This window comes from Phycodurus eques, chromosome 7 (assembly GCF_024500275.1).
Source record: "Phycodurus eques isolate BA_2022a chromosome 7, UOR_Pequ_1.1, whole genome shotgun sequence".
NCBI lineage: Eukaryota > Metazoa > Chordata > Actinopteri > Syngnathiformes > Syngnathidae > Phycodurus > Phycodurus eques.
The window spans coordinates 21,606,888-21,631,701 of record NC_084531.1 but is presented as its reverse complement, the minus strand read 5'-3'; the positions used below and the strand labels follow the sequence as shown (position 1 = coordinate 21,631,701).

The following is a 24,814-nucleotide window of genomic DNA, read 5'->3' as shown; positions in this document are numbered from 1 at the left end:
CCTACTTTTACCAGATCTTTATTTTTTTCATATAAATAAATGTTTACAAAAGTATCTTTACTTCTACTTCGGCGCAGAGTGTGCCTCCTCTGTTTGCATGTCGAGGGGTAGGCGATACCGCGTTTGTCTTTGCAGAATTGAGGTGACGTTGTCTTGAGCTCGGGTTGCTGCTGCTGCTGCTGCTGCTGCTGCTGCTGCTGCTGCCGCTGCTGCCGCCAAAGAATGGACGTGTGTTGCCCGCTGCAGGCGAGATGTGGGAAGGCAAGCAAGCAGGGAGGAGAAAAAAAAAAAAAAAAAACACCAAGTGCTCCACGCCTCTCCCTTCTTGCTTTAAATAGTCTTGGCCACAGAGGAAAGGGGTGATTTTATTTGGAGTGCTACTACTGAACACCTACTCTTAATTGTAAAAAAAAAAAAAAAAAATTGGAACAATGTCTTATTCCACCTTGAGTGACATCCACGAGCCTCACCCACACCTCACGACGTTCCCCGTTTTCTTTCTTTCTTTTTTATTTATATAGCTTGGTGCACGAAACCCTCTCCTTCTCACCTAAGAATCCAAAAGGTCTCGGTCGTTCTTCCTCCATCCTCGTCCTCTCTATCTCCCTCTCTTTTCTGCGTCTCTCGCCCTTTCCCTCCCTCCACTTCCACCTCCCCGGTTGGCTCAGTCCCTCCTCATCACTCCTCTGACGCACGACAGCAAGCATTTCTTTTCGGACGCGTGGAAAAGAAAGCGAGGCAGCTTGCCGGGGGCAAATGAAAATAAATAAAAGCAGCCGAGCGATTCCGTCTATATTTCTGCTGCTTATTGCTCCAACTGTAACGAGGACGTGATCCTGAGGAGCATATTCTCACCCGGCTGCGCAGTTGTAGAGCGCGCTCACCCGAGAGGCGGCTGAGAGGAGGAGGAGGAGGAGGAGGAGGGGGAGGAGGAGGAAGAGGAGGAGGAGGAAGAAGAAGCAGGACGGGCTGGAGTCGAGGACTTGCATTTTAAGCACAAACAGGAGAGTGGGAAGAAGAAGGGGGAGAGTGTCAGAGTCACCGGAGAGCGAGGGAGAGATTTCACATTCCTCTCACGTCTTCATCTCTCCTCTTTCTCCTCTCCTTTAGCCTCAGCCACGGGAGAGGGTGAGGAGATAGAGAACGGGAGACGGGGAAGGAAGAGAGCGCAAACCAACAGCATCCAAAGTATTGCTCTCCTGTTTTCTTTTTTTGGTTTGTTTTATTATTGTTATTATCTCTCCCAATGCTTCCCAGCTGCAGCACAAACCTAAGGTGAGTTGACAGATCTTAGGCAGTAAGTGATTGCCTCCTTAAATATGTGTGCATTTGTGCGTCTTACATGCATCAATGTCAACTTTAACCACTAAGATCGTGGAATAGTGTTCTTTTCTGCCACGGCCAAATGCTGCGGCATTATGCTTGGCATCACTTTCCACAAGCGAACGCGGTGCTCTCTGCTCGATTGAACTCAAAGCTTTCAGTGTGAGAGAGGATTCGGCAGGACTAATTCAAAGACATTTTGTTGCAATTCAAGATAAAGTCTTCAGCATTTTGGACTGTAAGTGCAGCTTTTTTTTTTTTTTTTGGGGGGGGGGACTTTGAATCAGTGCCACATTCACATCTCATCCAAGCTTTGACTCTGTGCTTTCATGTCTGCTCCGTCTTCTATTTGCTCTCGAATGTTTCGCTCACCCGCACTTCTGGTTCTTTTTTTCCCCCCCGCCAGCCCGGCATCGGACAGTGAGCAGGACGCTGCGGGACAAAACAGGACACTCCACCGGAGGATGAAGAACTGGGAATCCCTCTAAGCTAAGTATGTATACTATCCCATTTGATACAATGCATACGACTTAAAACAAAGTGTTCTATCTCATAAACATAGAAACAAATAAATCTGCGGTAAAAATATGGAAATCAAGGAATCCTGAAGCGCGCGCACAATGAAGAGAAGAAAAAAAAGGTGAATTTTGCAGCAAGGCCATGGGATTGGAGGATTTTTTTGGTGCATCTTCTCTGGGGCAAAGGCTAAATTCCTACATATTCCACCCCTTTTCATCTCCTCCTTTCATTGGAGTTGTTTTTTTGTTTTTCCCATTAATTTCCATTAATCAGAACCACGGACAGCGGATGTGTTCTGGGAAATCTTCTCAGGTTTATTCAGCACCCATTTTTAGAGGGACAGCTTGTGTGTGCACGTGTGAGTCGATGGAAAGTCACTTGTGTGTTAAAGTGTGACTTTTAACCACTTACATGACAGAATCAATGAACAAGAATTTCACATTTTAGATTGTCAACTTTTCAGTGAATTATTAATTTTAAAAAAATGAATCCCCTTTGTGTCTTCATCTTGATTTAAGCTATCCTACAAATGTATTTGAGGCCCCTCTCAGACCACAATTCTTGACCCTATAACACGCAAATGCCGTCACTGAGGGCAAATAACAACAACAACAAAAACGTGTGTGTGTGTGTGTCTGTGTTAAATTACGTGTATTTTTTTACTTACTAAAAGGGCTCTATTTCATGTCGTTTTCCCCCCAAAAAATAATTTTGTTAATTTTCCTTTTTTCCATTTTTGAGTGAGACCATCCACATGGAAACTACTTGATTTACTTTTTAAATTCAGTATTGTTATTTTTTTTCTAGTTTTGTCACAATTTTGCCCCTAGAGTTTGTATTTTTTTTTTTTTTCATTTGTTAGACATCTTGCACCTATTGCGCTTCTACAAATGTCTCCTGTATACCAATCATATCATATCAAGAGCAATCATATGGAATCTTTGGATTTATTCTAAAATGGTGAATATTTACATTCATTCAGTACTTTTGGTCTGCAGTTTAGCTTTTCTCCCCACGACTCTCATTACTTAAGAAGAAGGTGACTGAGTCTCTTGTTATGTAATAAATACACCAAGGGGACGGTGTCTCTTATCGCCACTAACCTCAACCACCTGGTGTTGCCATTGTTTATTCATAGCGATAAGCATCTTTGAGGTGATTTATTGCGACTTTAGCAGCATATCTGCTGTATTATAAATGGACCTGAGTCTGCTTGGTGATGCTAACTCTACGAGAGATTTGTTTCTCTTGCATGGATATCGCATCACCCATCCGAGAGTACTTTGTTTGTTTGAAATACCCAGCAACATTGCAAATAGTCTCCTGTGATATTATATTATTCAGTGGTGTTCATTTCAAAGCGCTTTTCCATTCAACTGACACTAATGCGCCCCCAATTCTTGCCATGTCTCACCTTGAACTTTATTTTGTGAGATTTGTGTGTGTTTACCTGTGTGTGTATCACTCCCTTCCCCCATTACATTCTCCCTTTTTCTCTTTGTTGCAGTGTTGTGAAGTGGCTCTCTTCCTGGAGCCCAGACTTCACCCACCTGGCGTCAGCGAGGATGCTGTGGGTTACCTTGCTGAGCTCCATAGCCTTAGGATGGACCACCCCGATCCCATTACTAGAGGAATCGGAGGAGATCGATGAGCCGTGCTTCGAGCCCTGCTACTGCGAGGTCAAAGAGGGCATCTTCCACGTGCACTGTGACAGCAAAGGATTTACAAATGTGAGCCAGATTGCGCAGATATGGAGCCGGCCCTTCAAACTCAACCTGCAGAGAAACTCCATGAGGAAGCTCTACTTTAACAGCTTTCTCCATCTCAACAATGCCATATCTATCAATCTTGGTAATAACGCCTTGCAAGACATCCACGCTGGAGCATTCAACGGGTTAGGAATACTCAAACGGCTTTTCCTTCATGAGAACAAACTAGAGATTTTCCGCAATGACACATTCCTCGGACTACAGAGTTTAGAGTATCTCCAGGCAGACTACAATGTTATCAAAAAGATAGAAAGTGGTGCATTCAGGCACCTACATAAATTGAGAGTGCTTATATTAAATGACAATCTGATTCCTGCACTCCCCAATTATCTCTTCCGGTCTGTTTCACTCACACATTTGGACCTTAGGGGGAACAGACTAAAGACGTTGCCCTATAAGGGGACGTTGGAGTACGTTGGGCGGAGCTTGATGGAAATTCAACTGGAAGAGAACCCTTGGAACTGTGTGTGTGAGATTGTTCAACTAAAGACTTGGCTGGAGAGGATTCCTTATACCGCTCTGGTGGGCGAAATCACATGTGAATACCCATTCCATTTACATGGGAAAGACTTAAGGGAAATCAAGCGCAGTGAGCTTTGTCCTTTGCTCTCCGATTCCGAGATCGAGGCCAAACTGGGAATTCCCCGCATCCCGTTCAACAACGAGAACACGTGGCCTACCAAACCTTCCTCCATGCTCTCTTCTTTTCACAACACAGCGTCTTCTGCAATAAAGCCCACCAAACGACCTCGGCCCACAAGGAACCCCCCAACACCTCGTAGCATCTACCCAGGTGTCAACCAGCCCCCAATTGCCGGCTATCAGACAAGACCTCCAATCCCGATAATTTGTCCCGCAGGATGTATTTGTAACCTTCACATCAATGACTTGGGCCTAACAGTGAACTGTAAAGAGAAAAGCTTTCACAACATCTCTGACCTTTTGCCAAGGCCTCTCAATGCCAAGAAATTATATCTCAGTGGGAACCTAATTCAAAAAATCTACCGTTCTGATTTCTGGAACTTCTCAAGTTTGGATTTACTGCATTTAGGCAATAACCGGATAGCTTATGTGCAGGAGGGCGCTTTCATCAACCTGCCAAACTTAAAAAGTTTATATCTGAATGGCAATGACATTGAACGGCTCACCCCTGGGATGTTTCGAGGACTTCAGATGTTGAGTTATCTCTACTTCGAGTACAATGTTATACGTGAGATACAGCCCAACTCCTTCTCCCTAATGCCCAATCTGCAGCTGGTTTTTCTCAATGACAATTTGCTCCGCTCCCTCCCTGATGACGTCTTCGCTGGCACCAACCTCGCTCGCCTCAACCTCCGCAACAATTACTTCCTTGCCCTGCCTGTGCGTGGAGTCCTGGAGCATCTGTCCTCAATTGTCCAGATTGATCTTCATCGGAACCCCTGGGAGTGCTCCTGCGATATCATCCCCCTCAAACAATGGTTGGAAAAGCTCTCCTCTGTCATTGTGGTCGGAGATGTTATCTGCAAGACGCCAGAATTTGCCTTTGGTAAGGATTTGCGTTCACTAGAGGTTGAAGTCCTTTGTCCCAAACTAAAGTATTCCTCAGGCCCTTTGCCGGCTCAGCCTGGTAGGGATGACCTCCCCACAGGAAGTACTGGTATGGGGGAGGCAGGTGGACGAGACGCAGTGCCACTGTCTGTCCTCATCCTCAGCCTCCTTATCCTCTTCATCTCTGCTGTGTTTGTAGCAGCCGGGCTCTTCGCCTTTGTTCTTCGTCGGAGGAAGAAACTGCCCTTCAGGAAGCGGTCAGAGGTGGATCTGACAGGGATCCAGATGCAGTGCCGGATTTTTGAGGACGCACCGAGGCAGAGTAGCGCCGGCAATACAAGCACACTGGAGAAGCCGACCTCCAGCTTGCACACACACACACATCCCAGTCACACACATTCCCATGGCCATGTTTATGATTACATCCCCCACCCTGTGACTCAGATGTGTAACAACCCCATCTATAAGCCCCGGGAGGGGGAGATAGCAGCAACATCAGATGAAGACAGAGGGCAGTTTTCAGTCAAGAAAGACAATGGCAAGAGCAGTAGCAGCAACTATAGAACCTTGTTAGAGAAAGAAAGAGAGTGGAGCCTGGCTGTCTCCAACTCTCAACTCAACACCATCGTCGCTGTCAACCACACCACAGCCGACTTTGCAGGGCTTCATGAGAACGGTGGGCTCTGCCCTACAGTCATTGACAGTCAGAGGCCCACACCTACCGTGGGTTTTGTAGATTGCCTTTATGGGACTGCCCCAAAACTAAAGGACATGCACGTGGCACATGCACACCCACCTGGCATGCAATACCCAGATTTGCAACAGGATGCTCGGCTGAAGGAGACTTTGCTTTTCACGGCGGGAAAAGGCGGCTACCCCGACCCGTCCCAAAGCGATTACCTGGAGTTAAGGGCCAAACTTCAAACCAAGCCGGATTACCTCGAAGTGTTGGAAAAATCGTATCGGTTTTAACATTTGTAGCCCAGATAAGAAAGGCAAGACATAATCAATTTGTTATCCTGAATACACAACAACCCAAATTCAATATTTGAAGAAAGTCAATCTGGACAAGGCAGCATGATATGAAATAAAATACATTACAGTGCCGCCCATATCATTATCGAGGGAGAGGCTGTTCTCAGATATTTCAATCAAGTGCCTTTTTTCAGAGTAGCCAGCAATGTCAGCATCTGTTATTTTTATAATATAAATATCTCTACTTGCTGAGAAAAGTGTATTAGAGGAGTAAGAGGGGCACTGGGGAATAAAAAAAACGAACAAAAAAAAAACCCCACCACAATCCTGAAATACAATGAAATCCTTTGTTTATGGAATTCCCATGACGCACGGGAGCAGGACGTCTCCCTGAATTGGAGGGTTATTCTCTGTCTCTTCTACCCCTCACTAGGATGTACAAAGACCCGGAGGCCGTGCACATTAAGGCTATGGGAAATCATTGAAATGATAAAACAAATATTAATATGAACTGCAGTTTTCTGCATGCACTAGCTGCAGTGCAGGAAGATGATGGGTGGGAGTGGTGTTTGGGGGGGGGTTGCAATTCATCATATTGTGAACAGAGATACTGCAATGCATTAACAGTTCAGTGTTCTATTTAATTTTTATATCTTATGAATATGGTTGTTACTATTAATTAGGACTTCTGTCTATATCAGGGTGCTTCTCATAAAGGATGCGCCAATGACGTACGGATGGTAAAACATTTGTGAATATTATTATCAGACAAAGCTCAAGGTTTTCTGGATATTTCCATGCACTTTGTTAAACCCCCACTCTCCACGCAATTGCCTCTGGATCCTGCCCTCGCCCCCATCATCACCCACTAACAGCTTTGTAGGAGGCACTTTTAATGTTTTCTCTCTCACACAAAGATTTGAAGAAAAATGTGCATATATTTATTCTGTAATTTCAGTGAAGACTTTAATTGTAAAGGTAATGTTGAATCAATGTATAGTGATTATGCGTCTGGTATAGCCTTCTTAATAAAAAGAAACTCATTCAAACAAATGTCAGGAGGGTTGATGTCACGTAAAGGTGCGTGGAGCAACACTGAAGACTGTGTGATTGTTCAAGAGACATATCGAAGGTGTGACATCATCGCTGGGGCTGGTGGAATCCTTAAACTCTGTCGGCTCAGGAGAATTTAGTTGACAAATGTACAGAAAGTAAGCATCAGTTTACATTTGAACTCATATGGAGCAACACGGGTGTCACTCCAACTGCACAATATATATAATTTTACTTTGACTTCTCTGCATTGATTACACACATAGCAGATAGCACACACACAGCAGAAAGATCAGTGATGTGTAGGCTTGAAATAAAAATATAATAATTTATTTTCTATCGAGTTCAGGAGCCTGCGCTCACAAGAATTTTGTGGAATAGAGTAATAGAATAAAGAGAAAGAACACAGAAAAGAATAACACTACATTAAGTAGAAAACTAAAGGTTACCATTTACATTATCTACACCACATCTATATATATATATATATATATATATATATATATATATATATATATATATATATATATATAGGTGTGTGTGTGTTCATTTTTTAAACAGTTATTCATGGTGTAAGTTAAGAACGAGTGAGATGAAGAGTGAAAAGAAGCTATACAGTATAATAGCTGTAATGCCCCAAAAGTAGCAGTGTTGTTGCGACACAGGCATGATGCGCTTTACTGAGCAGGCTTAATTTAGTATTAAAATAATGCACAAATTATGTTTACCTTCTTGTTATTTTAATTTATAATAAACACTAAACTCAGAGAGCGAAACCTGCTAATGGCCTGTTTGTAGCGTTTTTGACGTTATAGACTTCTGCAGTTTATTGTCTATTCAATATTTTCCAGCGAAGTTATTAAAATGGCAGAATAAACAGGTTGGCGCTGAATCAACATTTGACATAATTGAAGGTGTTGCTTTGTATATTACCGGTATGTATCAGTTTTGTGTATTTTTTGCTTTAAATGTATTGTGGCGGCAGAATGTTGACAATATAATGAAAATGTCCTACAAGCTGCAATCACAGGAACACGCTGTTAACTAAAATGATTTCACAGTGCATGCTCCAAAATTTGGGAAAGAAATGCGACTAACATTTTGATTCCTCTTAACAAAAACCTGTTTTACTAATGGGAACATAACATGCGTTTTTCTCGCACATAATCACGCTAATGTGACATTACTCCGAATTGAAACATTATTGTTTCGCAACTGTAACTTTACATATAAAATGGAACATCAAGTAACACTTCTCCCATTAGGCTAGAAGGACATTATCTTGCAATATGATGGACATTATCTTGCAATATGAAGCTTGTATAATACTATTAATATCAAACATCACAATTTTAAGAGCAAAGCAACTGTTCTATTCTCCATATGATCTTTTTGAGGAACACACCCAAACCCAAACAGCTTCTCTTTTCCAGGACTACCAGTCAGCAATTTCACTTTGCACTCACTTTGATTAAAAAAAAAAAAAGAAATCATGCATCAGTTAGCCCCAACTTTCACCTCTACCCTCCCATGAAAAAAATAAATAAATACAATTAGGGGATCACTGAAGGTGTTGAAGTTGCACGATTCTATACATTTTGGCAAAGGTCCATCCTCCACCGCATGACCCCAACACTCTCCTCACTATGATGTTTCACTCACAGCTGTTTTGGCTCACTGCACCGTGCTGAGTGGTTTTATCCTAATAAATCCTCTTGTTATCCTGCACTAATATCGCCAAGGGATTTCATACTTTGCTGGAATATTAAATAATGGCAACCAGTGGGATTCATTTAACACTTCCTGACAGTTTCTCTTCTGTGTGAAATGTAAAAATACATACATTTTACTTGTTTGAATTGTCCCCTGTGCTGTCAGAGATGTTTCAATTTTGCACAGAAGTTAACCTTGCCTTTCGACATTTCCCGGGGTTTTTTTGTGTCGACAAGACTTCAGAATGGTAAATAGAGAAAGTGTGTGTCTGAGTTTGTGTGTGTATTTCTTTTGCTAGTGATTTTCTGTCTTCATCCTGATACTGTTGCTCCCATTGTCGACTTTGTTCTTCATGTCCGCACTAATGTAAGGTTTGCAATGTGATTTATTGTGTTCACCTGTGGCAATGGGCTTGGATTTTGTCGCCTGTGCAGACAGTTTTTGCTAGATTGGTGCTGTACGTCTTGATTTAAAGCATTTTAATCCGATTTGAATCAAATAGAGAAATATTGTGACACAAAGAGTCCTTTAGCATTTAACATTGTCGTGAAAAAAAAAACGCTTAATATACTGCGTGGTCATTTTGACAATGTGACCAATTCACCAGTTTTTCTATATTAGAATTTATTGCAGCAAAGCATGCAAATAGCATACATTCATTCAAATTAAGAAAACAGTCGCAGTGTGTTTCAAGTTAGCATATTAAATGAGCAATTAGGAGAAAATGTTATCGAGGCTTCTGCATTCAAATTTTTGATACACATGATTAGATTGTTAATGTAGCCATAAAGCTGTGGTGAGCCAGTGTACGTAAGACAATAGTGAAACAGTTTAATTTGAATACATTGTACATGTTGTAACACAGAGAATTGTTGGATGCAGGTGGGCATAATGTGGTCATCTACAACCATATACAATATTTCTAGTTTTGAATGCCTCCAGAGATCAAAAGGTTGAAAGAAAACAGTGAACGTGGGCTCAGGTTGTGATAACGATTGATGAGAGGGAGAACACACAAGCAAGTTTAGGGAAGGGTGAGAGAACATAGAGTCATTCATGAGAGGATTACGACGGATGCGCTACTTGGAGAAAGTGGTGATTTTCTGCTCTTTTGTCATTGAGAAAAGCTGTAATCATCCAATTAAGTAAAGCGAGAGTCGACAGCAGAGAGTTACTGTCATGAAGGCAGTGAGAAAAAGCTGTGACCACTTTTTTTTTTTTTTTTTTAAATTGCAGTGCATTGCATGTGTGTTCGTTTGTGAGATATGCGATATGCCGTTGGGGAAACGTGGAATTATCTCCAGTTTGCTGAAGAAGCCAATCTGTCTGACCGTAATGCTGAAGTTGCAGTTTAGTGCAGGTGGTGCATACAAATATGCCAAATCCCCTTTTTGTGTATGCGTGTGTGTAGCCTCTATGTACTCACGATGAATGTGTCTCACTCGGTTTATTAGAAGTTTGACTGATCATTCTACGGGCTTAACAAAGTTTCTTTCAAACATTCTGCAGTACAGTGCTACATAAACTCACAGGGAGGGGCATTTTAGACCCTCTTGCAATGCCAGACAAGAAAGACCATGGACGCCAACAAAAACACGACGATGGATATGCAAAGATATCCATCCATTTTATGTAGTTTGTGTGTGTGTGTGTGTGTGTGTGTGTGTGTGTGTGTGTGTATATATATATATATATATATATATATATATATATATATATATATATATATATATATATATATATATATATATCTCCATCCAGCCATCCATTTTCTGAGCCGCTTCTCCTCACTAGGGTCGCGGGCGTGCTGGAGCCTATCCCAGCTGTCATCAGGCAGGAGGCGGGGTACACCCTGAATTGGTTGCCAGCCAATCACAGGGCACATACAAACAAACAACCATTCGCACTCACATTCACACCTACGGGCAATTTAGAGTCTCCAATTCATGCATGTTTTTGGGATGTGGGAGGAAACCGGAGTGCCCGGAGAAAACCCATGCAGGCACGGGGAGAACATGCAAACTCCACACAGGCGGGGCCGGGGATTGGGGCCGGAGATTGAACCCGGGTGCTCAGAACTGTAAGGCTGACGCTCTCTCTCTCTATATATATATATCTCCACATCGAGAGGAGCCAGATGAGGTGGCTGGGGCATCTGATTCGGATGCCTCCCAGACGCCTCCCTGGTGAGGTGTTCCAGGCATGTCCCACCGGGAGGAGAACCCGGGGACGACCCAGGACACGCTGTCTTTCGGCTGGCTTGGGAATGCCTCGGGATCCCCCCGGAAGAGCTGGATGAAGTGGCTGGGGAGAGGGAACTCTGGGCGTCCCTGCTAAAGCTACTGCCCCCGCGACCCGACCTCGGATAACCGGTAGAAAATGGATGGATGGATGGATGGATATACAGAGAGAAAGAGAGAGAGGGAGAGAGATAGATACAATACAGTCAGCCCAGGCCTGCCAATGTTTTAGCCATGGCTGTACTTATTTTTAGTTATTGTTTTCTTATTTCTATTTTTTTAATATATAATTATTGTATTCATTACTAATTTATTCTTTTAAGTTATATTTAAAGTTGAGTTTTGGTAGTTAAATAAATACTATGTTTAGAAATCAATGAATAATTTATTATTAATAATTATGATTATATTTGTTAGAACATGCAAACTCCACACAGGCGGGGCCGGGCTTTGAACACCGATCCTCAGAACTGTGAGGCAGATGTGCTAACCAGTCGACACCGTGCCGCCTATTTATTTATTTATTTATTTAAGTATTTATTTTAAATCCTGAATACGTAACGCTGGTATGGTACATATATTCCGTGACACCTGTCCAAGACGGTTTCCACGTTTCCCCTGCAATGCGCTCGCGTACTCCTTGGGGTACCCCGGGTTTGGAAACACTGGTCTATTTCGCCATTTTTTATGCCCTTCACTGTACTGTATTTAGAGTATATTTCTGTTAAATGTAAGTAAATAATATACAGTATAGATCACAGGTGTCAAATGTGGTCCGTATCAAAAATGAGTTTGACACCCCTGGTATAGATTATAGGTAATTAATTGATGGTCTCACAATACAGGTCACAGTTTTATTTGTATTACATTCAAATAGAGGTGGTTTGTGGGCAAAAATAGGGCAATTATTATATCTCTCCTGAGTTTTGATGATGTTATGAGATCTTTTGGGTTCGATTGGTATTAAAAAAAAAAAAAGTTTACTTTTCCATTTTATTGGAACCTGATTGTTGTGTTGAACAACTTTTGTTCAGCATACAATAACATAGACAATTGGAACATTGTTGTATATGACCATGCATTTTAAACTTATGATTGTCTCCACTGCTGTGAACAGAACTTATTAAATGATGCAGTGGTATTGTCCCTTCAATCAGTTCTTATGGAAATAACTGACCAAAATCAAAAAGAAAGGAGAGGAGTCCGTCCTTCCAAAATGGAAACATACCTTCAATACTGTACATCACTCAGCAGTGCTGAAGTACAACACGCTAACTGACCTGGTGTGTTGGATCGGAGAGAAAGCAAGAGAATGCTGTCTGAGCTATAAAGTGGTTTTGTTTGCCTAATGATTTGAGTCCACTGAGACTTTGGCTGTCTCCTTTTTGAATATGTTGCAAGTTTTGTAATGTTAAAAAAAGTTCAATCTGTACAGCAATCAGTTTGCTTTCAGTCTTGGCTTGTTTATGTAAGGAAGCAAAGTGAACCTTTCCCACTCATTTCAGAAACTGGGGGGTGGGGGGGGGGGGTGTCATTTAACAGACTTAAATATGGAGCATAATGTCCCCGGCTAGAGTTGTGAATAGCCCATATAAGTCTTTGTTCTGCAGTAGGAGGCCTACTTTACATTTCAGAATGGCCTGTTTAGAATTTATTACCGCAGCATCTTTTTAATTAGCATATTTTCTTCGTGCAGCTATTACAAACGAGATGACACTTGACAACAAATGCGGTCTTACATATTTTGTGTTCTGAATATAATTTCAATGTATTTTTTTCTTTCCGTCATTCATATGGAAGGGAATTATTCCAACTGATTTTTATTCATTTTTTATTCCTTGCACCACTGTACAGAACTCCAGCAATATGGCCAGACTACTTTAAACTTTGATAAATGGATAACATTACATTGTGTCTGCACTGCGAAAACGTAAAATCTTAACTAGTGAATTTATCTCAGTTCAAATGAAAACATCTTACTGCACTTATTTTAAGGCAGTTTTGAGGGTTTTCTCTAAATTTTCAGCAAGACAAAAAGATTTCAGATACAGGGTCTTATTTTAAGAATAAGTATATTAGTTCTGTCACTGATGATGTAGTAGTACACTCGCCTGACTTTGGTGCGGGCAGCGTGGGTTCAGTTCCCACTCAGTGACGGTGTGAATGTAAGTGCGAATGTGCCCTGTGACTGACAAAGGTCTCTATTTTCATGACTTGCGCAAATCCAGCACTGCACTTGGTGTAACTCTGCTAGGAGGCACGCTAGACCTGGTTTTGCTAATTTGGTGGACCACTGTACAACCAGCTCATTTTATCTGCGGTGATGGTTCAGAGTGTAAACTGTTACCGGTAAAGGATTGCAGAATGTTGCAATCTCAATAGCACTTATTTAAATGAAACGTAAGAAGGAGAACCTGCTCTTCCTCATACTATTTTCACTTACATCCTGTCATAGACCAAAATTAACTATGTGGGCTTAGCTGGAGCCTCTAAATTGCCATAGGTGCGAATACAGCATACAGAATCTACAGCATACAGTATCTCACAATATCACCCATCACTGCCGCGGTGGTGATCGGTCCACCACAGTGTACCCTTCCTCTCACCTTTTGTCAGCTGGGATAGGCCCAGGTTCCACTTGACCCTGCACAGGGGTAATAAGCACTAAAGAATAATGGATGCAGTGGTGATGAATGAAAACTCAGGATGAGCAAAGAAAGTGGAGGTCAAAAGGATGCTGAGTGATCACTACACACAAGTTGGAAACACTGATGCTTCAAACATATACTGAAGCAAAGTGTATCCTACTTGTAGGAGGACTAGATTATGCGTTATAAGTGAGGTCAGCCTGATGTAAAACCCTGTGCTTATGGATAATGCATATAGGGTATACTGTACATTATAATGCACATGCTAGCATGCACCTGAACATTATTCCACATTTGGGGAACACCAGGGAGTTCTTTCACACGTAAATAAACACAGCTCTATTTTATTTATTATTCTATTTTAAAAACAATTGAAGCTGAAACAAAGTATTGTACATAAATAAAACAATCATAAAAAATATTGCTATCATTAGTTTCTATTAATAATAATAACAATAATAATAATAATAATGAAAAAATAATAAATTATTATTGTTAATATTATTATTTATATTATAATTATTATGTTCTGTTAATTTAAGTTGAGTGAACAAGTCCGCCAAAATCTTTTGCTGATGTTACAGTGACAGCTCCTGAGTTGTAAATTTTTCAATTGGAGGTGCAACAGCGCGTTGTGACACAACGTTCCGTCCTCATGCCGTCGCAGCACATGCACAATGAATGGGTTTGTCAACTGCGTGCTGTCAGTGGGAAAAGGCCTAAAGTGGTTTACTAACATGTCAAGTGGTGCAAGCGGACAAAGTTGAGAGAAATCCAGTTGTCATGTAAAAATAAAAAGATGTTGACTATAATCAACTTAAAATGAACTGCCATTATTGTTGAATTATAGAAAAGCATTTGCAAGACTATCCCTTGGGATTTGTTTTGTGTTTATTGTTTAGTTTTGCATTTATTTGTCATCATCATATGTGTATTGAAGTGATGATTTTAAATTGTCACAGTTGTCACTTACAATATAAGTAGAATTCTAAAAAGAAATACACATAGACTTTTTTTGTACATGCACCTTAGTGTGTATTTGTGAGTGTGCGCAACCACACAGTTTTCAGCTGACCAAGACAGACTCACTAACCTTAGGTTAGCCAACATTTCCGCTTGGTTAATGATGCATAATGTGCTTGGACTCTATGTGTGTGTGTGTGTGTGTGTGTGTGTGTAGGTGTGTGAGTAATGATGTGGATATATTGTGCTGGTCCTACAACTGCAGCAGAGAGGAAAAGATTTGTGGAGATTTTTGCTTAATGAGCGTGGATCACTTGCATTGTTAGCATTAGCTCAACAATACAAGCATGGCCTGAATGTTTTTAGATCCGCACACAACCACCCACCCATGCATGCCTCTCCATATACAGCAGATGATGGTGTTGTTTCTCAGTGGCTGCAGGGATTTAAAGATGACTATTAAAATGTAATATGATTAAGCGATTCCGCTTTCATTATCAATCCCATGTAATGATCCGATTCTTCATTGATTCAGTTTTCGATTCTCGTTGTGTGAGAGAATGAAATAATTCAAATGATATCATATATACGTACATATTTCCAAATGTACTCGATCACCTGCCTTGACTCACATATGAATTTAAGTGATATCCCATGCCTAATCCTTAGCGTTCAATATGACGTCACTCAAACCTTGGCAGCTATAACAGCTTCAAACCTTCTGGGAACCCTGTGCTGTCCACAAGATTTAGGAGTGTTTATGGGAATTTTTGAGGTCACACACTGATGTTGGACGAGAAGGCTTGGCTTTCAGCCTCCGCTCTTATTCAGCGTTCTCCTGGCAACCACCAAACCCAGACTCGTCCATCAGATTGCCAGAAGGAGAAGCGTGATTCTTCACTCCAGAGAACACGGCTTCACTGCTCTAGAGTCCAGTAGTGGCGTCCTTTACACCACTGCATCCGACGCTTTGGATTGCACTTGTTGATATATGGCTTGGATGCAGCTGCTCAGCCATGGAAACCGATTCCATGTTCTCTATGCAGTGTTCTTGAGCTAATCTGAAGGCCACATGAAGTTTTGGAGGTCTGTAGTGATTGACTCAGAAGCAAGTCGGCGACTTCTTCACAATATATATATCCGTCCATCCATTTTCTGAGCCGCTTATCCTCACAAGGGTCGTGGGAGTGCTGGAGCCTATCCCAGCAATCTTCGGGCAGCAGGCTGGGTACACCCTGAACTGGTTGCCAGCCAACCGCAGGGCACACATAAACAAACAACCATTCGCACCCACATTCACACCTACGGGCAATTTAGAGACTTCAATTAACCTAAGATGCACATTTTTGGGATGTGGGAGGAAACCGTAGTGCCCGTAGAAAACCCACTCAGGCCCTGGGTGAACATGCAAACTCCACACAGGCTGGGCCGGGGATTGAACCCCGGCCCTCAGAACTGTGAGGCAGACGCTCTAACCAGTCGCCCAACGTGCCACCTATATATATATATATATAGTTGTTGTTTTTTTTTTGCCCACCTGGGCGATATCTTCTTAAAACTCGGGTCCTCTACCAGAGGCCTGGGAGCTTGAGGGTTGTCCGCAGGATCTTAGCTGTTCCTAGTATTGCGCTCTTCTGGACGGCGATGTCGGATGTTGTTCCTGGTATCTGTTGGAACCATCCTCCCAGCTTGGCAGTTACTGCTCCCTGTGCCCCGATCACTACTGGTACTAATATAGCCTTCACCATCCACATTTTCTCTAGTTCTTCCTTCAGTCCTTGGTATTTCTCCAGCTTTTCATGTTCCTTTTTTCCAGATGTTGCTATCACTCGGGATTGTTAGATCTATCACGACTGCTGTCTTCTAATGTTTGTTCACCACCACTATGTCAGGCGGGTCGACCACCACTAGTTTGTCAGTGTGAATCGGGAAATCCCACCTGATCTTGACCTGGTTTTTCTCAACCACCTTGGGTGGTGTCTGCCATCTTGATTCTGGGACCTCCAGTCCATATTTGGTACAGATGTTCCGGTCCAAGGCGACACGGTGGAGACTGGTTAGAAGGTCTGCCTCACAGTTCTGAGGACCGTGGTTCAATCCCCGGCCGCGCCTGTGCGGAGTTTGCATGTTCTACTCGTGCCTGCGTGGGTTTTCCCCGGGCACTCCGGTTTCCTCCCACATCCCAAAAACATGCATGGTGGGTTAATTGATAACTCTAAATTGCCCGTAGGTGTGAATGTGAGTGCGAATGGTTGTTTGTTTATATGTGCCCTGCGATTGGCTGGCAACCAGTTCAGGGTGTACCCCGCCTCCTGCCCGATGATAGCTGGGATGGGCTCCAGCACGCCCGTGACCCTAGTGAGGAGAAGCGGCTCAGAAAATGTATGGATGGATGGATGGATGTTCCGGTCCACTATTCCTGCTACCTGTTAATGTCGCTCTATGTTTGCCTTGCCTGCCAGCATCTTACACCCTACTGTGATGTGCTGCACTGTCTCTGGGGCATCCTTGCACAGCCTGCATCTGGGATCCTTTCTGATGTGGTAGACTCCGGCCTCTATTGATTTTGTGTTTAGGGCCTGTTCTTGTCCTGCCATGACTAGTGCATGTGTTGTCTTTCAGTCCAGCCTTTTTCATCCACTGGTATGTTTTCTCTATGTCAGCCACCTCTTTAATTTGTCGGTGGTACATGCCATGCAGGGGATTGTCTTTCCAATTACACCCCATCTGGCTCCTTCTCCTTACTCGGCTTCTGTTACCTGAGGCATTCATTTAGTTGTTTGTCCCTGGGCCATCTTCTTGATGTATTCTTGGAGACCTGTTGTTTCCTCCTGGAGAGTCAGTGCCTCTAACGCTCGCTAGTACTTGCACCGCTTCTTTCCACTTTGTGTACAGCCTCAGATGCTGGACTGGGGGTGGAACCCTTCTTGCATTGTAAGGAGATTTCTGTACTTGATGTCACTGGCTTGCATCTATTCCAGTGGCCAGGGTATTATGCCAGTGGGGTATCTGATTACTGGCAGGGCATATGTGTTAATGGCCTGGATCTTATTCTTGCCATTCAGCTGACAATTCAGGATCTGCCTCAACCCTTTAGGTATTTGGCTGTGGCTGTCCTTTGAGCTGCCTACTCATGGTTGCCATTTGCCTGTGTAATTAAAAATAATTTGTAGCAGTCCTACACATCTGCTATGCTAACCCCAGGTAGTTATATCCCTTTGATTATGATCATCCTCCCTCATCTAGATATCATTTGCCCGCACTTATCTCGTCCCAATGACATTCCAATTACATTGCATGACTGGACACCTGTAGGCACCCTGTTGTTGTTTTTTTTCTTTTTTTTTTTCGATACCATTCAGAAATTAGGGCGCATATGCGACCACATTAGTCACACTCGAGAATCCTGTCTCGTCCCAAAAAATGCATACGCAGGATTTCCACCACCACGCTAGAGGACCAAGCAATGCATCCGAAGACGCCAATTGATCATATTTTATCCGTCCCTGCTAATGTTTGTGCATCTATGATGCGGGACACACATCAAACGAGATCCATATGTGTGTGTGTGTGTGTGTGTGTGTGTATACATATGCAACGACCAGTTCTGGGGACCTGGGTTCAAATCCGGCCTCACCTGTGTGGAGTTTGTATGTTCTCAACGTGCCTGCGTGGGTTTACTCACGGTACTCCGGTTTCCTCCCACATTCCAAAACATGCATGGTTGGTTAATTGAAGACTCTAAATTGTCCATAGATGTGAATGTGAGTGTGAATGGTTGTTTCTTTATGTGTTCCCTCTGATTGGCTGGTGACCAGTTCAGGATGTACCCCAGCTCTCGCCCAGAGTCAGCTGAGATAGGCGTCAGCATGCCCGCGACCCTAGGATAAGCGGAGGATAAGCGGTACTGAAAATGGATGGATGAATACAGCACATATGCAACATTGTGTCAGCTTGTACAGACTACACTTTCTCACACACCCCGTTAATGTTTGTTTTTGCCTTCAGGTCAGTGGTGCCTTGTGAGTAATGGTGTTTCATGGCACTATGTTGTGAGTTCTGGGAATTCAGTTTGACTTGCGCGCAAGGTATTTGTCCCAATATGTCCATTAATATGCATCTGCTTGAATATATTCTGCTGTCAGGAAGAGAGGGCAGCACTAGATCTCAAATATGTATGAGTGGTGTGGAGAACCCTTAGGGAAACACAACTAGACAGAGAGGAACACAGCCCCCTGCTGCATGTGTGTGTTTGGGAGAGAAAGCATGAGGGAGAGACAGTTGGATTGAGATTAAAAAAACAAAAGACAGTGTGCACACACACACCTACACGCACACACACACACACACACACACACACACACACACACACACAGCCTCTACAGCTTTGAGCTGCTGTCACTCTTCTGTCTGCTATCTCCTCTTCCCCGCTGGTCTTCTCCCCTCTCGCTCTCACCATCCTGCCAGGTGATGAGAAGGAAAGCTGAGATAAAATGAGATGGAGGAACAAGGAGAAACAGTCAAGTAAACTAATGGACAAGAAGTAGTCAAGGAATGTATGGGCGCTGTTTCAAAATTAGATGTACATACAGCATGAGCATGCTCCACTGCTTCACCTGAGTAAATGTCTGGTCTTTGTTTGTAATTTGGATTTCACTTTGGTTGAGCAGTGACAGATGGAGCTGGCAGATGAGAAGAACCTACAACATAATGTAAAGATTAAATGCCTTTGCCTCCCCATTAAAGCAAGTGTGGGTGATATGCCAGGGTGATTTTATCAAAAATTTCACTGGTTATTACACCAAATTATTTGTATTTTATAAAACACGTAGCACAGCGTTCGTACAGAAAGATTGCAACTTCATTTAAACACTTACACATCAGAGAACCAACTTGGGGTGCATAGAGCTTGAGATACAAAAAAAAAATTACATGAGTAAAAACTATGGGGCTTGTTCAAAATTAAGTGCATTCTTTGTTTTAGCTCTTGTCATCCTGTCCTAATCGTCAAACTTGATTTGTCTCAAACAGTGGGTTCCAATCTAACTGAAACAGTGTCTGAATTAATTGTTGAGTGCATTTCACCCCTTTTTCCTCACCCCACCATACTCTGTATTTCTTCTTCTATGCCACGGTCATCTGTGCATCTGTTTGTCGTGGTTTGACAATTCGTTTGTTTATCATTTATCAGACCCCTTAAGAAAGAAATAGAGTACCATTAAAAAAAAGTATTTGCTCCCTTCATAAATGTAAAGACCCTCGAACGAATTTAAATATTATACAAATATAACAAAAGTAAACACAAAAATCTGTTTCTAAATGAAGAGTTGTTGTTTGTAACGGTAGGAAAAAGCTATTTAAACCTCCCTAGCTCTGTGTTCAAAGTAATTGCTCCCCCGTTCTGAATTAACTGTAGCTAATTGTATTTATTGGACCACAACAGAGTTTGATTACCTACAGACCTCTTCAATCAAGAAATCACCTAAATAGAATCTTTCTGACAAAATGAAGTCAGCCCAAAAACAAAAAAATCTGCAACAAAATGCCCCAATCCAAAAGAATTTCAAGAACAGATGAGAAATAAAGTCATCGCTATCACTCAGTCTGAAAATGATTACATAGCCATTTATAAAGCGTTGGGACTCCAGTGAACCATAGTCAGAGCCATTATCCACAAAGAGAGAAAACATGGAACAGTGGTAAACATTCCCAGGAGAGGACAGCCTAGCAAAATTACACCAGGAGCACAGCGACAAATAATACAGGTGGTTAACAAATGAACCCAAGACAACATCTAAAGAATTGCAGGCCTTGCTAGCCTCATTTAAGGTCAGTGTTCACAAATCAAAAATAAGGAAGAGATTTGGCAAGTTGGCAGAGTTCCAAGGGGAAAAACATCGTTGACCAAAGAGAACATAAGGGCTCGTCTTACTTTTGCAAACAAACATCTGAATTATCGCCTAAACTTTTGGGAGACTATCATATGGACTGACGAGACGAAAGTTGAGCTTTTTGGAAGGTGTTTGTCTCATTACATTTGGTAAATGTAACACAACATTGCAGAAAAAGAACATCATGCCAGCAATCAAACATGGTGGTGGTAGTGTGATGGTCTGGGGCTGCTTTGTTAGATGACTTGCTGTGATTGATGGAACCACAAATCCTGCTCTCTACCAGAATATCCTAAAGGACAATGCTTGGTCACGAATTCTTGAACTGAAGAGCTTGTTGATGATCTTAAAGAAAGTGGGGAGAATATGCAAAAAATATAAATTTGATAATGGGGCAAATACCTTTTGACAGCTCTTCCGATGAATTTGACTGAGCACTTCCAAAACAGGAAATGTTGACATCAACTTGCAAATTATCCACACCGTAATTGGTTTGGTTGCGTCTTCGTATTACCATTATGAACCACTCATTTACACCATAAAGCACAACCCTTTTGACACTGTACTTGGTGTTTTAAATCCGAGTTACAGTAGCTAATCACATTATGATGTTTTACTTTAAAGGAATATACCTTTTAATTTAATCCTAAAGCACTCCACTTTGAACAATTAACCCTTTGACCCATAATCTCATGCATGAGTTGCACAGTAAATGCAAATTTGACTGCAGGCCTACATAGGGCAGCTACCTGATAGCTCGTGATGGCACATTGACGATGCCGTGATCAAAATCAAAGCAGGAGCAGAAAATATTGAATGGCTTATAGAGATGCATTTGTTTTGATCTTAAAATATATAGGTATCTCTTTAACTGGACAAGGCACTTTCATTGGTTACATTGAATGCACAATGTCACCTCAAATTTCAAATGCCCCAATCTTACACTCTTTCTATAAGGTACTCATTGATTCCAACTTGATCAAATGATTCTAAATAAAATTGATACTATAGCATCTATAACTTAGGAATTGTTAAAAAAAGAAAGAAAACAAAAGTAGCGAAAAACTGATAACGCATCGAGCCTCACCACTAAAAGTGTACGTTTTCAAAATACATTTTTCCAGCGCAGCATGTTGGCCAATGTTGTAGTGTTTTGCAGCAAGTCTTGCCATTTTGGGGAAGTTCATCACAGCAGGGAGGTTCACATGGAGCTCACACAGGCACAGTGGGTCTGATGTTGCTAGAAAATAGGCCAGTTCTAAAATGGTATGTATTCAATGTCCTTTGTGAGCAGGTTGCACTACTTCATGGAACATACTTTAGTGAGGTATCTTCTGCTTTCTGATGTTTGTTTGAAAGGTGCAGAGTGAAACAAGCACCATACACATCAACATGTTTGGCATTCTGGAAACTGTCCAAATTTAGCTTTCCACATCTATTTTTGTACATTTTATTTACACAAACAAGGGCAGTTGTTTGTGTAAATAAAATGTACAATGTGACGTTGGGACCAGAATTTTGATGAAGTGTCTACGTCCATTTGCCTTGGCTGGAGCGTCTGCGTGTGTACACGTATTTATAACACAAGGACAGTGATGTGGGGAGGAGCTGCATATTGATTAACTGAAGCCTAAGAGAAGGCCTCTGTGTTGGCAGGCACAGCCACACTCACACAACAAGCCATTCACCCCATGTAGCACACAGAAACACACGCGTACACACGCACGCCTATCTCTGAATTTGATACCTCCAATGAACCGCAGTGTTTAACTTTCACTATGTTTTTGCTTTTATTTCTAATTATACACATATTGTAAAAGAAATTTGACAACTTCATTTGCTTTGACATATGCAGGAACTAAAACGGGATGAAGAGTAAGAAGAGGAGAAAGGTGATGATGAAGATGAGAAGTACCTTTATCTCCTTTTTAATGAAAAGGGGAAGCATACAACAGCTGTGTATCTGCAAGATAAAGGAAACACAGATAAGCGAGTGAGAGAAAGAAAGAAAGAAAGAAAGAAAGAAAGAAAGAAAGAAAGAAAGAAAGAAAGAAAGAAAGAAAGAAAGAAAGAAAGAAAGAAAGAAAGAAAGAAAGAAAGTCAGGCAGCTGCCGGAGTGAGAGTGACAGAGTGAAAGGGGATTTGCAGTCTTTCACAAAGATAAGCACACACACTGTTTCCTTTCTAGCCTTCAAAAACTCAGTGAGGTAGCATGCACATATACACAAACGCGCGTGCGCACACACACGTATAACCAACGCTATTCTACTGCAAGTGAGCTCTTGGCACCTGACAAAAGTTCACCTGCTCAGTTACTATGGCAACGAGGAGATTCCTTGTTGCGACCCGTGCAGCATCAGCTCACACAAGTAGTGGAATAAACTTAACAACAGGTGTTTAACGCTAACTTGATCCATAAAAAGGAGCATGAGAATTGTGTATTTTATATTGATTGTCCTCCAAACTGATGTTTCATTAAAAAATTGTGAACATTGTTGCAGTTTAGCCCAGTGCCCAGTTATTTGCATCCCTTGCTATATTGCGCTTCACTTATTGTGGATTCAGTGCATGTTTTTTCATAGGTCAGTGTAGTGCAGTTATTCACCTGGGCAATATGTGATAGGGTTAGGTTTACTGGCTATATGAGTTTAATGTGACAGCAACGATTCACATAAGGTCAACTACGCTCTTTTTTTATAACAGAAAAAAAACAGAAAAAAACAGAAAAAAAAACACAAAAAAAAAAAGACACCTTACTGTAGTCTCAACTCATCCGTATGCTAAATCATCAAATTGCTTGAGGATACAAAGAACATGAATGGAAAACCAGTCAGCATTGTATGAAATACATTTACAAATACCAACCTTAGTCTAACGAATAGCTAATGCACACACTCGTAACAATATCGACAGGAACAAATTCAAGTAAAGAGCAACATTTAGCTTGATTTTCTACTGCTACAGTACCATAGTTAAAAACATCACCACAATTAATTCTGGGTTGCCATAATGCTTCTCGTTGACTACATTGCCGAGACCATCAGTGTGAGCAACAATCCAATGCTTAAGGCTGTCTACATGTGCTGTTGTTCACATCACTGAAGCAGAGAGCATAAAGGCATGTGCTTGTGTTGTGTATGGATGGTTTCTCTGGGGGTGGTGGAGGGTCGGGAGAGTGCGGGTGTTGGATCGGGTTTCAGTACATCAGTGCTGTTTCCCGGTCTCGACGCCCTGCTCCTCCCCCCAAATTTTAATGCATTACACACACTCATCCCCTTTCTTTTAATGCACTACACACACCTATCTCTGGAAGGCATCGGGTTGTGGGGCGGGTTTAGCTGCGAGGCCGCAGTGCCTGGCAGCCCTGCCCTCCCGCCATCCTCACAGGCCACTACACATTTTAATGCACCGCACCACTCAGGGGCCACTTAGACACTGGGTAGGGCCAATGACTGGGCAGTCATAGTAGCAGGTGGGAGGTGGGTTCTCACTCGGCTCATGGCGGTGCTCCTGGGGCCAGGCCCCTCTGGCGGGATGCCTGCTTGATGTGCGGGTTCCCCTCACATGCCCCGTGGCTGCTCTCCGGGTTGCCCCCCCTTTCGCTCCCTTTTTAGACGCCCCTAGCCGCCATCCTTTCCACCAAACATGGGACACCGTCTCGCATCACCAGGCCCAGTTTTATATTTATATCCTTGCTAGTATAATTGTGTCTATCAAATGAAAATGATTGTTTTTTAATTGGGTCTGGATCCAACTGAGGCAACATGGAGTGAACTACTTGGCTGCGACCACCAGAAGCACTGTTGATTCAATTTCCATTTTCTGAGCCTCTTATCCTCACAAGGGTCATGGGAGTGCTGGAGCCTATCCCAGCTATCATCGGGCAGGAGGGGAGGTACACCCTGAACTGGTTGCCAGCCAATCACAGGGTTGATTCAATTGTAACTATATATACAGCCTGAAGAAGAACAATGTACAGTCACGCTCCATGCTATGGTACAGCATACCCAGCTTTAATCTTCTCAATACAACAACACTAGCATGAAAACAGGAAGATGAGAACATTTTCCCATCCCCTGATTGCAGATCTTACACACTGATGGAAATGAAATAGAGTGAGTTGACAAGTTAGCACATAGGCTCAACTCAGTATCTCTTCATTTATTAAGATGTGTTTAACCCACTGCACT

The 24,814-nt window shown here is 42.3% G+C and overlaps 1 protein-coding gene across 1 annotated transcript; it reads left to right on the top strand.

Moving 5' to 3' along the window:
• Nucleotides 1-985: 985 nt before the first annotated feature.
• On the top strand, nt 986-6,625 carry slitrk3a (SLIT and NTRK-like family, member 3a). Its single transcript, XM_061681684.1, has 3 exons — nt 986-1,275; nt 1,730-1,816; nt 3,350-6,625. Exon 3 carries the CDS (start codon nt 3,408-3,410, stop codon nt 6,111-6,113), a length of 2,706 nt encoding a protein of 901 aa, XP_061537668.1. The 5' UTR covers nt 986-1,275; nt 1,730-1,816; nt 3,350-3,407; the 3' UTR covers nt 6,114-6,625.
• The last annotated feature ends 18,189 nt before the right edge of the window (nt 6,626-24,814 follow it).